The sequence below is a fragment of the Odocoileus virginianus genome, chromosome 24, assembly GCF_023699985.2.
Source record: "Odocoileus virginianus isolate 20LAN1187 ecotype Illinois chromosome 24, Ovbor_1.2, whole genome shotgun sequence".
Classification (NCBI taxonomy): Eukaryota; Metazoa; Chordata; class Mammalia; order Artiodactyla; family Cervidae; genus Odocoileus; species Odocoileus virginianus.
In genome coordinates this window covers 27,352,466-27,369,723 of record NC_069697.1, presented here as the reverse complement: position 1 = coordinate 27,369,723, position 17,258 = coordinate 27,352,466, and the positions used below count along the sequence as shown (strand labels likewise).

At 39.6% G+C, this 17,258-nt stretch overlaps 1 protein-coding gene across 3 annotated transcripts in view; it reads right to left on the bottom strand.

Annotated features, from left to right (window-relative positions):
• Window positions 1-17,258, bottom strand: part of LIMA1 (LIM domain and actin binding 1) — a 92,518-nt gene that overhangs the window by 43,163 nt on the left and 32,097 nt on the right. For all 3 annotated transcript variants that reach the window (XM_020908169.2, XM_020908170.2, XM_020908171.2), the window contains exon 3: window positions 5,580-5,625. In XM_020908169.2, the coding sequence (XP_020763828.2) occupies window positions 5,580-5,625 (46 nt within the window). The remainder of the gene's footprint in view (window positions 1-5,579; window positions 5,626-17,258) is intronic.

The window sequence follows — 17,258 nt, the reverse complement described above, 5'->3', positions numbered from 1 at the left end:
CAGAGTAAGGTGGTGAAGGAGGGGTACAAAATAACGTGAAATTTTAGTCGATGTCATTTGCATCGAGGTTTTAACATTTTACCAAGTATTTTCCCAGAATAAGGCAGTGGGAAGACAAGGGAGGGTACAAGTATTCAAGGGCCCCAGTGGTTGCAAGACAACCACAGCCTCCTTTCTCAAAGTGACATAAAGCATCCTACCCAGCAAGGCTGAGAATCGCTGTGGGTGCTGCCTCTGGATCATCACCAGCTGCCTAAAACAGGATCAGGCACACTCAGGACATGCAACAGTGTCCTTTCTGTAGGAACATTCGCCTTGGAAGGGGCCTTAGATAAATCCTTCCTCTCTTTGGGTCTGTTACTCCACCCGCAAAATGAAGAGGCAGGGTCAAATGAGCTTTAACGTTTGAAATCTTGGCAGGGGAATCTTCATCTTAAAAGCAGGACGATGTCTGATAGAATACAGCAGTGGGCTAGAAATACAGACTACTTGGATGCACAGCTTCCAAGGAGGGGAAGACATTTCTAGACTAAGCTACTCAGAAAAGTGGCAGCCAGTCATTATGGAGACAACTGTCCAAACAGCACAGATTTCAAGATGTGGCATATCCCAGGCTTGAAAGGAAACTGAAAATACAACTAGTGGTGGTATTGATCATCTGTGTTTCTGTGTCCTAAATGCAAATGGAAGAGGAAGAGAAAAGAAGGGCTCAATTTCTGGAAATCTAAGCTATCTTGTAACGTGATCCCAGCATTTGCTAAAGAAACAGATTTACCCACTTGCTCCTGAATGTGTCTCTATCTTGCTTTCCAAGAATATAAGTATTCTTTCACCTGGACAGCTGCCGCTATAAATTTATACATACATTCCACTCTGTTCTTCAGGAGACAAATTAGACCTCTTACAAGTATGGTAGGTCTTAAAAGCAACCATCTGTCATTAATGGAAAAACTGGTAAGATCTGAATAAGGTCTATTTTAACTTATAGGGTTACACCAAAGTTAATTTCTTAGTTTTCATAAATGTACCATAGTTACAGAACATCCTAGCACTAGGGAAAGGTAGGCTGAGCTTTATGGGAGATCTTTGTACTAAGTTAATAATTCTAACTATAAATCCAAAATTATTTCAAAATAAAACATTTTTGTTAAAAAAAAGTAACCAATCTTCAATGTTGTTTCCTTCCAGCTAGTGCTGTCTCCCGCATTTCACAGTTAAGGGTCTTGAAAGCACAGTCTTGTCTAGTTGTTATTCCTACCTGACTACTTTCCATTCCCTCTAATTCTACTACCAAACACTTCTGAATTAGCACAAATCAGGATCACCAATTACTTCTTTACAATTTTCATTTCATTATCTTATTTTTAACTTATTACTTTTCTCAATTACAAAAGTATTTTTAAAAACTAATTGTGGGGGGGGGAGTCACAGTCAGTATAGGAATATATATATAAGCCTTGAATATATGCTTCAATTTTCTCTATTTGACTCCTCTGCTCCTCCTAAACAAGATATCCATTGCCAATAGTTTGCTGCACATGCTCTCAACTTTTTCCTTATTTTTATACACTATCTTTTTTTTTCTACAAAATCATACTATACTTACTATTCTGCACATAAATGCTTTAATCATTAATGTGCTTTTGATACCTTTCCATGTTACATAAAATCTTAACCATATGATATAATATCATACATATGATATATTATTATGATGGATGTAGATACCATGATTTACTATTTTCCCACTGATGAATATATGATTTCAAACATTTCAGTATTACAAAGAATCCTGCAATAAATATCATTTTACACTTATTTTATTTCACTTGTGTTTCTCAATGATCATTCCTACAAGCAGAACTGCAGGATCAATGGGTATTAAACATATTCAAAATTTTAATAGGCATTGCCTAATAGACTTTATCAATTAAAAAAATCTGCCTACTGTTTAGGTTACAATTTATATCTCACAGTTATTTAAATTTATATCTCATTGGTTATTAGTGAGGTAAAGCAATTTTTTTTCTGTTTATTGTTTCTTCTTTAATCACCTGCTCACACCCTTTTACCTCAACTGCTAATTGCAATGGACACTTTATTTTTATTTGATCTCTCTATAGTATCTGATGTTATTGACCACTCCCCCCTTTAAAAAATTTCCTTCCTTATATGGTTTCTGTGACATCCTTTTATCCTAGATTTCTTCCCATTTTTTTCTAGACATTCTTCAGGTTTTTCTTTTCAAACAGGTTTCTCTTCCTTAGTTCCTCTGTTATATGGTGGAGTCCCTCAAGATTCTGCCTTTTTAGGTCATCCTCTTTAGTCACTTTACATATTTTTCTATAGATGATGTCTTTCACCCACTTAGATGGATGATTCACACCCTATAACTCGAGCCAGATGTCTCTCCTTACCTATCAGTTCTACCTGGAAATCCTAGATATCTTAAACCCATCCTTGTCTAAAGCTGAAGTCTCCCCTCTCCTCCTTTCACTCCTCACTCTTTTCCTGAATTTTCCATCTTGGTGAATGGGACAACTATCTTTTCTGCTGTCAGATGTGCCTGTTCTCTTACGCCTCCACACTGGGCACCTGCTGCTTCCTCTACCACTCCTTTGCCCTCTTTGTTTAGCTAATTCCTAGTCATCCTTCAGGCTCAGTCAGACACCACTTCTTTTGGGATGTCTTCTTTGACATGACATAGTCCAGGTTATGAGTCCTTCCTAATTCTCCCCCAGCACCTTGCATATTTCTTTAATATGGTACTTACCACACTGAGATTCTAAATTCTACTTTCTGGGACTTCCCTGGTGGTCCAGTGGTTGAGAGTTCAACTGCCAATGCAGGGGACACAGATTCGATCCCTGGTCCAAAGATTCCACATGCCAGGGAGCAACAAAGCCTGAAAGCCACAACTACTGAAGTCCGTATGCCTAGAGCCTATGCCTTGCAACAAGAGAAGGCGCTGCAATGAGAAGCTTAAGTACTCCAACTAGAGAGTAGCCCCCACGTGCTGCAATTAGAGAAAAGCCTGCACGCTGCAACAAAGATCCAGCGCAGCCAAAAATAAAATAAATAAAGATTAAAAAAAAAAAGAACGCTATCTGATTTTAAAAATAAATAAAATAAATCCTACTTTCCAAACTCTAAGCAGTTCTTTGAAGGCAGGGACCACATCTTGTTCCTCTTAGTGCTTTCAGGACCTGACACATAAAAGATGCTCCATAAATGTTTATCTCCACTTGTGGTATCAACTTTTGTTATCCGACTGTCTTGATTGGACAACCTAGTTCAATCAGGCCTTTAGCCCATCATTGCCAAACAGCACAAAGTGACCAATGATCTTCATGTTGCCAAATCTGATTGTCAATTCTTAGCCTATCTGTGTGTTTGACTCGATAATTTGCCTTTTAAAAACACCTTCTTCACTGGACATCTGGTACTCCATTCTTTTTTTTTTTTTTTTTCACTGCATCTCACGAGCTGCTCCTTTTTAGTCTCCTTTGCTGGTTCTTCCTTCTCTCTCCCACCTTTAAATGGCAAGGTGCCCCTAGCTCAGTACTCAGACCTCTTTTCTAGCTACACTCAATCCCCAGGTGATCTCATTCATTTCTTATCTTTACAAACCACTGATACTTTGATACACACACGTCTCATCTCCAGGCTGGATCTCTTCCAATACCAGATTTGTACATCTAAGCTCCTATGTGACATCTCTACTTGGAAGTCTTAATAAAGAATTACATCTAACGTGTCCAAAACTGAGCTTCTAACAAATATTTTCCCTTCTCTAAACTTGTTTTTACTGCCACCTTCCTGATCTCAATGGCATTTTTCCTGGTGTTTGGGCCAAATGCATTGTTGCAATTCTTCCTCTCTACCTTCAGTATAAACCCTGACCACTTCTCATCACCTATATAGGTACTGTGTGCTGTGCTATGCTCAGTCACTTCAGTTGTGTCTGACTCTTTGCAACCCATGAACTGTGGCCCGCCAGGCTCTTCTGTCCTTGGGATTCTCCAGGCAAAAATACTGGAGTGAGTTGCCATGCCCTCCTCCAGGGGATCTTCCTGACTCAGGGACTAAACCCAATCTCTTACGTCTCCTGCACTGCAGGTGGATTCTTTACCCATTGAGCCATGTGGGAAGCCCATATAGCTACTACTCCAGTCCAATATATTATCATCTTTTGCCTAAATTACCGCAATTGTCTTGTAATTGGTCTTCACGCTTTCGCTACTGTTCCTCTAACGTCCTCCTCCTCTTTTTAAAATTTCAGTCAGATCACATTACTCCTTTGCACAAACCCTTCAAAGGCCCCCATTTAATCGGAATTAAGGCCCATGTCCTCACAACAACTGGACATGACATTTCTCTTCCTATTCCTCAAATACATTTAGGATGTTCTTGCCTTGAGGTATTTTCATGTGCTCTTCTCTTCTGCCTGAATTATTTTTCTCCCAAGCTCCTGTCCTCAGACCTCTGCTCAAATGTCTCCCTGACCACTACACTCATCCCCCTTACCTGCTTCATTTTGTTTTATACCTGCTACATCTTTATTGTCTGTCTCTCCCACCAGAATATAAATTCCATGGTGGCAGAGATGTAGTCTGCATTAGTGCCTAAAGCAATGCTTACTCTGAAAACTTGCTAAAATGGATGAGTGAAAGGAAAAAAGGAATGAAGAAAAGAGAAAGGGGAAAAATAACAAGCAAGAGAGAGAGTAGGAAAGAAAAGAAAACCAGTAGTCGAGGGAAATGATGGTAAGGTTTCTTACAGTGCACCAGAAGGGCTCCATTCTCGAATTACAGGAAAATTGTGAAGGACCCAGTCAGCATTGCCCCCTTAGAGAAGACAAAGTGAGAGAGGCATGCTATGCTTTGCGCTCATTTAAATAGGTTAGGTGCTGAAAACTGCCAGGAGGATATTTTCATAATGCCAGACAAATGAAGAATTCTTGCCCAAATATGTGAGGCTTTTCCCCTCATATGAAGAAATCAAGTAAGATTTCAAAAGAAATACACTTACCCAGCCCAACTGGAAGTTAGCCAGCGGGAAAGTACAAATGTACAAATGGGTATGAGCTGGTTCTGAGGTTTTCGCCTTTGGTGGATCCCGCTGCTAAGAAATTTGCTAACTAGACTGGGTCAAGAAGTTTGCTTTAAAAAAAGAACCCAGGGGAATGACAACAGCTGCACAGCTGCTACCATTTAAATGCAGAGAGACGTTCTGGTTGTTTGATTTGGAAAAAAAAGAAATGGCCTAGGAAGCCCCGTCTCCTGATTTGAGCAGAAGCAGTAAGCCATTTTATACCCACAAGCAAAGTACTTGGCCTTCTGTCTTTCAGTCAACTCAGAAAGAAAAAGTGGCTCAAAGGAGAACCTCAGGGAAAAAAATAAGATTCTTTGCACCTGAGCCAAGTTCTCCTGAGCAAATGGTTCACCAATGAGACCAGCTGGCACAAAGGCCCAGCTCAGCTGACACAGAACCCAGGGTCCCGCAGAGGCTGCAGGTGGCTGGGCCACATGAGCTGTGACCATGAAGTTCCATATGTCCCAGGGCTTCCAGATACTTACACTTCTCTTCTTGTCCATGTTTGCTTCTTCCGCTGCTTTCTGGTACCTTAGAGAAGAGAGGGGGAGAAGAGAATGTCCTCAAATTAAACTTAAATTTTTACACTTTCAAACTTCAAGAAAACCACTTCTGCACACCTATCTCTGCCAAGGATTATCACCAGTCACCTCTATCACAAGCAGAGAATCAGGGCAGCCCTCACTACTGGCACCGTTGCAGTCAACTGCTCTAAGAGAAAGGGCCAAGACAATGAGTTTGAACGCTGGGAAAATGGAGACAGCAGAAAGCCTGGGGTTTTTAAGTGTCAGTTTCATCACTTACTGTGATCTGGGGCAAGTCAACCTCTTTCCATACCCAGAAAACAATCTACCATAATGCTGGGAAGAATAAATGATGTATAAAAATGTATAAAAAGCCATGTATGTAAATGCTTTGGAATTAGTCAAAGGATACAGTATTACATTAACTCTAGGTTGCACTTTCCCCACTCATTAATGCCTCTAAAATCTTACAATTCTTGTCGGCCAAATGATCGAGAAGTAGTCATATGTCCTGTACCTGTGTAAGTTTAGCCTAAGCTATTGGTACCGTCACTTTTGCTCACTTAATATGTTTGAAGGTATTATACATGCTTTAAATGCCACTGAAATGTCTTTAATGAGAATACACTTCGATTTGCCATTTAAAGAAAAATTGTTTTCCTTTTTTAAATTTATGTGTAAGAGAGATTTGTGAGAAAAGCATCTATGCTAAGCAAGCATTAGTCCTTTTAATTAACAGTATTTTTTCTTTAGTGATGCATAAAATAATGGCCCAGCCTATAGTCGATGGCATCTTAGAGTTGATAAACAGGCTTCTGTAATTTTATTCCTTTAATTTTATTATTACTTTCAATCATTTTATTTTATCATTTTTACTATTTGCTCAGAAGATTCATGAGGAACAACTGAAGTCCCAGGGCTTTTCAGAGGTGATCAGGTTTCCTCCATTTGAAGGCAAAAAAGGCTTGGGACGTCCGGGCCACAGCAAATCTCCAGACCACCCAGAACTGTCTTAACCGGGCTTCCTCAGAGCCTCTGAGTCAGACACTGAGGCAGCACTATCGCTAGAAGAATCCCCACCATGTGGGGCCTGCATGCCTGGAACTTACTGATTTGATTTCTTGGGCCTGCAGGCCTTGAACTCACCAACCTAACCCCCAACCCTAGAAAAGGGCTTGGTCAATGGGTCACTTGTTCCTGCCTTAGGACAGACTTTCAGAATTTACAAGGCATTTGAGCAAGGAAAAGGAGATGAGACAAGAAGATAAAGAACAATATGGGAAAGGGTCCATTCCCTAACCAAAACTAACTTTCAACTCATAAATACCTTCACAAGCTCAGAACTTCCTTAGTGTGTGTGTTAAATAGAACAACCCAACCCAAAATGGAAGCCAGAGGAAACTCCTAGATTTAATATCATTGCTTTCCTACTACATAACCTGGGTTATATAACTTGTTTGGGCCTCATCCACAAAATTAAGTGATCGTGAGAGGATTTCTAAGGTCTCCTCCAGTTCCTACTACCGCTTAAAGTTTAACAATCAGGAAGCAGTGTCTCATGGAAAAGGTAATGGCACCCCACTCCAGTACTCTTGCCTGGAAAATCCCATGGATGGAGGAGCCTTGATGGGCTGCAGTCCATGGGGTTGCTAAGAGTCGGACACGACTTAGCGACTTCACTTTCACTTTTCACTTTCCTGCATTGGAGAAGGAAATGGCAATCCACTCCAGTGTTCTTGCCTGGAGAATCCCAAGGACGGGGGAGCCTGATGGGCTGCCGTCTATGGGGTCGCACAGAGTCGGACACGACTGATGGGACTTAGCAGCAGCAGCAGCAACAGTGTCTCATTCACTAGACTGAGTAATACTCTCAAACTGAGTGGAATTTTCTTAAAGGGTAGGGTGAAAGAACTTCCAAAAACAATTGGGATTTCACTGACCACAGCTTATGAAAAAAAAAAAAAATGGGATTAGAACTGCTGTAAGTCAAATAACAAGCAAGAGAGATATTTGAAACATATTATAGACAAAAGGCTAATTTTCCTAAAACACAAAGAACTCTTACAAATCAGTAAGAAATCAACAAAAGCAACTTAATAGAAAAATGGGCATAAACATAAACACAGAGTTCACAGAAAATATCAAGTGACTCAAACAAAAAATAAGAATGTTTAGCCTCAAAATAAAAATTCAAACAGCACTAAGAACATATCTAAGTAGGAAAAAACATTTTTTAAGGAAAAAAAAGCTAATACACTGAGGGTAAATAAATGAAACCTCTAGGGAAGGCATTTTGTCAATTTTACAAAAATTACAAAAGCATAAATGTTACAATTTGCCAATTCTGTTTCCAGAATTTATCTTATAGGTACACTAACATAAGCAAAAATAACTTTTACATTAGATTTGTCACTGCACTAAATGTAATAGCAAATGACTGAAAACAACCTGAATGTCCATTAGCACAGGACCGGTAAATAAATTATAATGTATTCATGCAATGGAATACTACACAGCTATAAAAAGAACAAAAGCATGGTTGCACAATGTGAATGGACTAAATGCCACTGAAATGTCATACTTAAAATGGTTAAAATGGTAAATTATATGTTATGTATATATTACCAAAAATTTTTTTAAAATTGAGTATGGTAACGGCATAAAGACAGACATATAGATCAATGGAGTGGAATAGAGAGCCCAGAAATGAAACCTCACATATATGGTCAAAGGATTTTGACAAGGGTGCCTAGACCATCTAACAGGGAAAAGACAGTTTTTTCAATAAGGCAAACCATGAAATGCCAGAAAATATTTGAAAATTATATATCTGACAAGAGATTAACATCTAAAATATATAAAATTTAAAATAATACTGTATTTGCAACATATTTGTAACAAATAATATTATACATACTATATTGCATCTACTTTTCTCCATTTTAGAACAGCTTGAGTTTTCATTCAAGAAGTAGTGAAAGTGTTAGCCACTCAGTCTTTTTGACCCCATGGACTGTAGTCCACCAGGCTCCTCTGTCCATGGGCTTTTCCCAGGCAAGAATACTGGAGTGGGTTGCCATTCCCTTCTCCAGGGGATTTTCCTGACCCAGGAATTGAACCTGGGTCTCCTGCATTGCAGGCAGATTCTTTGCCATCTGAGCCACCAGGGACCCTTGTGGCCAAGTGGTTAGGACTTGGTGCTTTCACTGCCATAGCCTTGGTTCAATCCCTGACTGGGAAACTAAGATGCCACAAGCCTCCACAGGCCAAGTGGCACCGGCAAAAAAATTTTTAAAAAAGTATGTTCTAGGCACTAGAGAAAAAGTAGTGAAAGAAATAATTTAAAAAAGGCATACTTTCTGCTCTCAGACAGCTTATAGTTTAAATGTTAAGCACATACTATAGTGATAAATCTTTCAAAGAAGGGCAGGGTATTATTATACAACCTAACAAAGGAACTGAATTGAGAAGGCGGGTGTGGGGTGGTGTGGGGTGGGGTGGTGTGGGGTGTGTGTGTGTCTGTGTCTGTGTGTGTGTGTGTGTGTGTGTGTGTGTGTGTGTGTGTGAAGAAAAGCCTTGCTGAGGAAATGACCTTTAGGCTGAAATCTGCAGTTTGATCAGGAGTCAGCCAGGCAAAACAAAGCAAGAAAAGCATTCCAGGCATAGAAAAAGAGCACACACAAAGTCCCCAAGGCAAGACAGTGTCTCCCATGTATAAGATACACAAAGAACTCCAATGTTGCTGAAGCATATTGAGAAAGGCAGAGGTCAGGAGATGATGCCTGGCATCAAGGGCTTTGCAGGCTATGCTAAGAATTCTGAATGTAATCTTAGGTACAATGAATGAATGGTCAATGGTACAATGAATGGTCATTAATCCAAACTATGTTTTTATTTTTTGGCTATGCTGAGTAGCACGTGGGATCTTAGCTCCCCAGAGAGTGCAAGAGTCTTAACAACCTCTGAACAACTGAGAGAGTCCCCAAGCTATGTTTTTAAAAGAGCACTGGATGCTGTGTGGAGAATGGACCGGAGTCGGGGTACAGGATGGAGGTGGCAATAGTGACAGATGATGCTGGAAGGTCCAGGGAGGGAGCACTGGAGATAAAGTGAACAGACTTGAGGTATATTTCAGAAGTCGAATCAACAGGACTGGTAATGAGGAACAAGTCAAGAATGATTCCCAAGTTTTCAACAGCTGAGTCAATGGACGGAGGAGCAAAGTTGGGGACGGGGAAGATGAAGAGTTGTACGTTAGCCATGCTAACCAAAACATCCCCTTGGTGGTGACAGTGATTAGACACATGTTCTAGAGCTGGAAAGAGAGATCTGAATGAACAATATAAATTTAGGACTTGTCTGTCCACAGATGGTATGAAAGCTGTGTAAGTGTATGATATCATCTATGAAGAATGTGCAATGAAGAAAAGGCTCAGAACTCAGTCCTGGAGACGCTAACAATTAGCAGTCAGAACATGAAGAAGAGGTTCTCATTCTCTATTAGAGAACAGAGAAGGAACAGAGGTAGGAGGAAAACAAGAGACTTCCAAAGAAGCTAAGGGAAAAAAACATGTGGGAAAAAGAGGCAAGAGGTCATCTAAGATGAAGGCTAACAAACATCTCCTCAATATGTTTTAGATAGTTTTTCTAAGCAACACAGAAGTCTTTGGTAACCCTGGCAATCCTCTTCCATTATAATTTATTAACCCATAGTCCTTTTAATGCACATTTGGATTGTTTACAGTTATCTATCATTACAAATAGTGCTTTGGTGAATGGCCCTGTGTATTTTTTTTTCCCCACTTGTACTAAAGTATCTGAAAGTGAAAAGCAAAATGTATCTGAGAGTCCCTAAAAATAGAAATGCAGAAACACAGCAGATTAGAGTTAGAAAGGAACTTAAAGTTGGCCTTGAACTTGTGTTTCCACCCTCCTTGGGTAATAATCTACAGTATATTACAGCAATATAGTACAATATATGAAAGCCAGAGCCCAATCACCAGACAGGTTGATTCTTGGTCAATTGTTCTCCAAGGCAAGGAGAATAATTTATACCGTGGTTAATTGGATAAATAAACTCAGAGTTTCCCTTCCCTTTACTGTCTTAATAGAAATACAGATTTAAAGAAAGATCAAAATAGTCTTCATCTTTAGTCCTATTCTTTTAGCATTGAGACATCTGTAAGATATAGGTGTATATGCCAATGGCAGTCTTGAATTGTGTTTTGAAACTCCCACTCAAATATCACCGCCCTTTATTTGTAATGAAGTACTTGCTAAACAGTGGATACACAGGGAGAAAGGTTCCATACCACTGCTTTCTTCCAAGTAAGGTCCTTGGTATTTTTACACTTTGACACTTTGTTTTTTTTATTTTTATTTTTTATTTTTTTATTTTTTTTATTTTTATTACTTGGAGGCTAATTACTTTACATCATTACAGTAGTTTTTGTTATACATTGAAATGAATTAGCCATGGATTTACATGTATACACTTTGACACTTTGAATGCTAAGAGATATTGAGGTACAATACTTCTGAATTCAGTGTTAAATTAGGATTCAGGCTTTAGATTTTCCTCAAATATGCTCAGAGCAACTAGCATTATTCTGACACAAAATGTGAAGGTCTCTGATGGGGAGGGAAAAGGCATTTTAAAAGATTCAAATCTGAGGGAAAAAATATCTGTCATGAGATTTCTATAATTAAAAGCTTATCCCTCTTCCCTTCCTAGATTTTCTTGTCCTCCAGTCTCCTCTTCACATACGGAATTTAATCTTGCAACTGCTTATTAATGCTCAGCTGCGAGGCAGGCAGCTGATGGAGATACTAAAATTATCTGGGGAGTAATAACTGTCTCAAACTTTTCTAAGGCCAGAGAACGGAGTTCCTGAGCCATGACTCTTTTGCTTGTATGCCCTCAAATAGAGGAAAGGTCTCACTGAGCCAAAAAAAAAAAAAGGAAAATGGAAATTCCCAAGTTTTAGGCAATGCATTTTCTTCTGGAACAATTTCACCACTACAATAGTACAGTGAAGCAAAGAAGTAGAGATCTGAGGGTCAAAGTTTTTCTTAATAATGGAAGGAAAACTAAATATAAACCTGTTCTTTCTTGGGTCTATGGAATGGGTAAAGTTATAACAAGAGTGGGAGGAGCAGGGACAGGAGGGGAGGCATGGTGGTGGGGGGATTAAGTGTCCTGGATTAAGCTTTGCCACTATCTTGGGTGTGATCTTTCATCATAAATGCTGGACCTCAAGTTCCTTATTTGTCAGAGGAATGGGACAAAGGTTAGCCAGATCAGTAGTTCTTTTTGCTGGAGAATCCTCTTTCCCAATGATAACTTAGAACCTCACATATTAAAGGGATCAAAGAAGGACCTCTGGGGTGAAAGGTCACATGCTTGGTCCTTTAGATCTTCCTGTCTTCCCAGAACTGACCTCTGAAGTTCCTCTAAAGAACTCAATTAGGATAGTTTGAAAACCACTGGGCTAGATTCCTTTCATATGAGTCATGGGCTTCCCTGATGGCTAGGGGTGTCTCCAATGCCAGAGACATGGGTTCAATCCCTGATCCATGATGATCCCACAAGCCTCAGAAAGACTAAGTTGGTGTGCTACAACCACTGAGCCTGTTCTCTAGAGCATTCGAGCCACAACCACCGAAGCCCAAGCACCTAGAACCTGTGCTCTGCCACAAGAGAAGCCTGTGCACCGCAGCTAGAGAGAAAGCCCTCGCTCACTGCAACTAGAGGAAAAGCCCATGCAGCAATGAAGACTCAGCATAGCCAAAAAAAAAAGAAAATAAGTTAATTAATTAAAAAAATAAGTTAAAGAGAACCAAGAAACCAAATTCTACTACAAGAGTCAACTTTTAATCAAGCAAAGGATTCTTCCATGCTGAAGTCACTGGTGAGTGAAATGAAAGCTGGCTGTTCAAACTGACTCATCAAGAGCATCCTCCTTATTCAGACTTAATGCTTTAGATAGTACAGAGGCTTAATAAAAGAAATCAATCTGGAGTTATAAAGCACTCATGAGACATAAGCTATGATGCTATAAAAATGACTCTTACGTACATATTCATGTGAAACATTATTAACACTTAGAAAGTAAAGCCCAGCTAATCTTATAAAGAGCAGCCAGATGAAGATTTCCTCAAATAACATTTTTATATTAGCCTCTGATCATGAACCTCCAAAGGTTTCCTAGGGTCTCTTAACTAAACTTGTATAGGATTTACTAATTCTAAATTCCGTTTACTAATTCTAATTAGAGAATTAAAATTCTTTAAGAGAGACTGTTTCAAAATAAGAGAAAATGAGGTCAGTAGTGTTAGAAGTAGAAATTAATGTACGCTTTTGTGGAAAACAGTCCTGCAATCTGCTTTGGGAACCTACTGTGAGTGAATCCTCAAAGCCTTAAGCAGTATCAGCAATATGGCTCTACCAAGTTTGAAACCTGGAGAAGAAATCCAGGCTGATTCTCTGGTTTTCACTGTCTTAAACGCACATCACGCCCCATGCTCTTTCCCATTTCTGTGCCTTACTTCCTATGACTCTTCTTCCTCTGCCACGTCACCACCATCCCAGCCTACCAAATAAAATTCTATTCATCCTTCAAAATCAGTTCAATAGTAGGATCTATGTATCAGAAGAAAAGTACTAGACATACACAAAATATTAACTTGGGGGCAGGTTAACTCTCTACACCTCAGTGTTCTCAACCATAAAACAGGGATCAGGTCCTTCCTCATATAGTTTTTATTAGGATTAGAAATAATATCAATTTCCATCAAGAATCTACCATAGTACTTGGCACACAGATTCTGATTAATGGGTTCAGGATTTACAATTTTGCATAACTGCCATTTGCTCTTCTAACGTTGTGGTGAAAAGACAGTCACCCTGCTAGGCTGTGAGAAGGTGGCCTCTTAGGGCCCTTTGCATTTTCTTTCTGCAAGATTAAGAAGCCCCTAAAATGAGCAACTTTTTTCAACTTCCTCTTATCAGTGCTACTACAGGACCCAAATCCTCTATCTTGTCTGAAATGAATGATGACAGAATAAAACCCTGGGATGGGAACTGTGGAAAGGTGAAAGTTTAACTAAAGTGACTGACCTAGGTAGGCAGGGAAGGAAGTGAAGCCAGGAAAGGGACCAACAATCATGGCCTGGGTATTCCAGTTTGGCCAAAGAGCAAGGTCAGTGGGAATAAGAAGGCAGAATAGGTAGGACAGAAGGCTCTAATTAGAAAGTGGGTTTTCCAAACACACATTTCAGAGACAGATTCTGGGTGATAAGGTTGGGAACTAGATATGGGGCATGGGAGACAATGAGCAGATTGAAGACATATGGAAGATTAAGAAATGAGTCCACAGGAATTTCCTGGCAGTCCAGTGGTTAGGACACAGTGCATTCACTGCTGTGGTGTGGGTTCAATCCATGGTCAGGGAACTAAGATCCCACAAGCCACATGGTGCATTATTAATAAATGAGTAAATAAATGAGAAATGAAGAAATGATGAGTCCATACTATCAGACAGGTCATTTATGTGGGTTGGTGATTCTACACTGGGGGCATTAATGGCCCCAGCGGACATTTGGAAATGTGTGGGGGTCTTATTGGGGTTTCCCCTCCCCATTTTTTTTGCTGTCTCCATATCAGGGGGAATTACTAGCATTTGGAGGAAGGCAAGATGATGAGCATCCTGTACAAGGAAGATTTGCCTCATCCAAAATGTTGAGAAATACTGAAGAGAAAATGAATTGGGAAGCTAGGGTCCCCCATGAAGGCAGGAGCTTAGCATGCTGCCATGATGGGGAGGATAAGGATACTATGGTTAGATGTAAGCTCAAAGCACAGGCTTAGAACTTCAGAACAAGGCAGGAAAACAAACAAACAAGCAAACAAACAAACCAAACAATGGATGGGAAACAGTAGCGGAGAGATAGCATCCCTGACTCCTGGTCCCAGAAAATTTCAGGGTAGCATGCACAAAAAAAAACAGGCACGACTCAGATAGAATGCATGTCAAGGGAAAACCAAGTTCAGTGAAAGAGAGGTGGGGCTGGGAGGGTGAAAAGGGCAAGAATGTGGAGAAGTTTCTCTGCAGAACAGAGAGTTTCCAAACCCCATTAATCATATCTCAACACTGTCTCAAATCCTCCCCTTCCTTTCAACTCCTCCTGCCCCGACCCTCAATAACTTTCACTTGGGTTCTCAAGAGAGTCTCAGAACTTGTCTCCATGCTATCAGTCTGTCACCTTTCCAATTTACCTTTTACATTGTTGCCAGAGCATCTTTCTAAATACAAGCCTAGTCATAAAAACCTTCCATTGTTTCTAATGTTTATCTAACTAAATCCCAAACTCAGCATAGTATTCAAGGCCTTCCATCATCTGGCCCTAACTACTGTACCAATCCCTTTTCCCTTCTGTATTTCTTCATGCTCAACTGCTTGCTTTCCTATTTCCTTTATTCACATTCAGCGTCCATGACCCTTTGCTTGAACCTTTACTTGAACAAATAACCCTTATTTGTTCTGCTTTATGTTCAAGTTCACAAGTCCTTCTCTTTCATTATCAGTGCTTCTTAAACTTCCCTGAAGTTAAAAATCACTAGACTACGCTTGTTAAAAACACAAATTCTTGGGGCCCATCACAGATACATCGAATCAGAATTTTTAAGGGAGGAGTCAAGAAGCTATATTGGATGGCTTAAAATATGTCCCTCCAAATCTCTGACATTTCTCCCACCAAAAGGTAGAGTCAAATTCCCCTCCCTCTGAATATGAGCCAGCCTTAATGACTCAGTCCTAGTGAAGATAATGTGGTAAGAGTGATACTGTATAACTTCTGAGGGTGGGTCATAAAAGGCTGCATAACCCCTATCCTGACTCCCTTCCTTCTTTGTTCCCTCCTTCCTTCCCTCTCTGGTTGCCCTTGAAACCCAGACAAGCAGCCACATGGAAAAGCCACATGCGGGTATTCTGATTATGGCCCCAGCTGAGAGTCCAGATGACTGCCAGCATCAACCACCTGATTTACAAGTGAGTAAGCCTTTAGATGACTATGGCCCCAGTTCAGAGACACCGAGGATGGTGAAGGGAACAGAGGCAAGCCCTGCCCTAACTGGAGACTCACAGCAAAATAAATGTTATTATTATTTTAAGCCACTAAATTTTAGGGATTTTTTTTTCCATTCAGCAATAGATAATAGGAACACCATATTATTAACAAGTATCTCACATGAGTCTTAAAATGAAGGAAGTTTGAGGACTTCTACTAATATAAATTGTACTATACTGTTACATTCCTTGAGGTAGGAGTTAAGTCTTAATAGTTTTTCAGATTTGGATCCTTTTTTCTGCAATATCTTTATTGATTTTCTTTTCTTTTTGATAAGAATATAAGTTTGACATAAATTTACAGCAATATAAAATGCATAACACAGAAGAGGAAAGGGCTATGCACTCTCCCCCTCTCTCTACCCCACCTTAAGCAATACCCACGGTGAACAGGTTAGAAGGGCAGTGTTTTCCACAGAGCAAGTGGTTGATGGATTTGTCATTGAAAAAAAGGTGACAATGGTAGATCACAGAAACTTTCTACTGGTATTTAGTTGTACTCTGGCTATAGCTCCCACAATCACTTTCTTTAAATCTTTCCTATCTTCCTTCTTTTAAATGTATCTCCTATAAAGTAAGAAATTCTACTTAGTGAGGTAAACGTACCATCTTCCCTAAGCTCTATGGCATCCCTAGTTGAGTGAAGTTAATGTGCTTACCATCTTACTAACTTATACCATTCCCTCAACATTTGCCGAGTGCTTAGTATGTTCTAATTGCCATGTTACACATTAGGAATATAAAATACGCAGGAAAGGGGCCCTTATATAAAAAAACCCATAGTCCAGAGCAGGGGTCAACAAACTTTTCCTTAAAGTGCCAGATAGTAAATATTTTAGACTTTGAGGGCCATACGGTCTCTGCTTTAACTCTGCTGTTGTGGCACAAAAGCTGCCACAGACAATACACAAAAAGACATGGCTGTATTCCAATAAACCTTTATTTACTAAAATAGGCAGCCAATAGACTGCAGTCTGCCTACAGAGTTTACACTGGTCAACAGAACCTTATGCAATGGTGAAATGTTTCAGCAATATCCAGTGTGGTAGCCACCTGCTACATATAGCCACTGGGCAACTGAAATGTGGCTAGTGCAGTGGATGAACTGAATTTTAACTGTAATTTAATTTTAATTAATTGAAATGAATCTAATTTAATTAAATTTATTTTAATTAATTTAAATTTAAATAGCCTTATATGTACTGGCTACCCTATTAGACAATGTAGGCATAGAGTGCACCTAACACTCCCTTCAACTAAAAACCTGCCTCAAAACTTATCTCAGAAAAACCCAAAAAACAAACAAAAAAAACACCCTCACCTCAACCAGAAAGCCTTCCTGACCAGCTTCTATCCATGGTGGTCACACACTCTCTCTTATCCTATATCTAGTCCTTACTCCCATTCATTTTGGACTTGCTAACATTGTGATTAATAACTATGTGTTTCATTAATTCTCTTCTGTGTTTACATCTCTTTCCCAAACTGAACAAAAATTAGAGTACAGAGAATG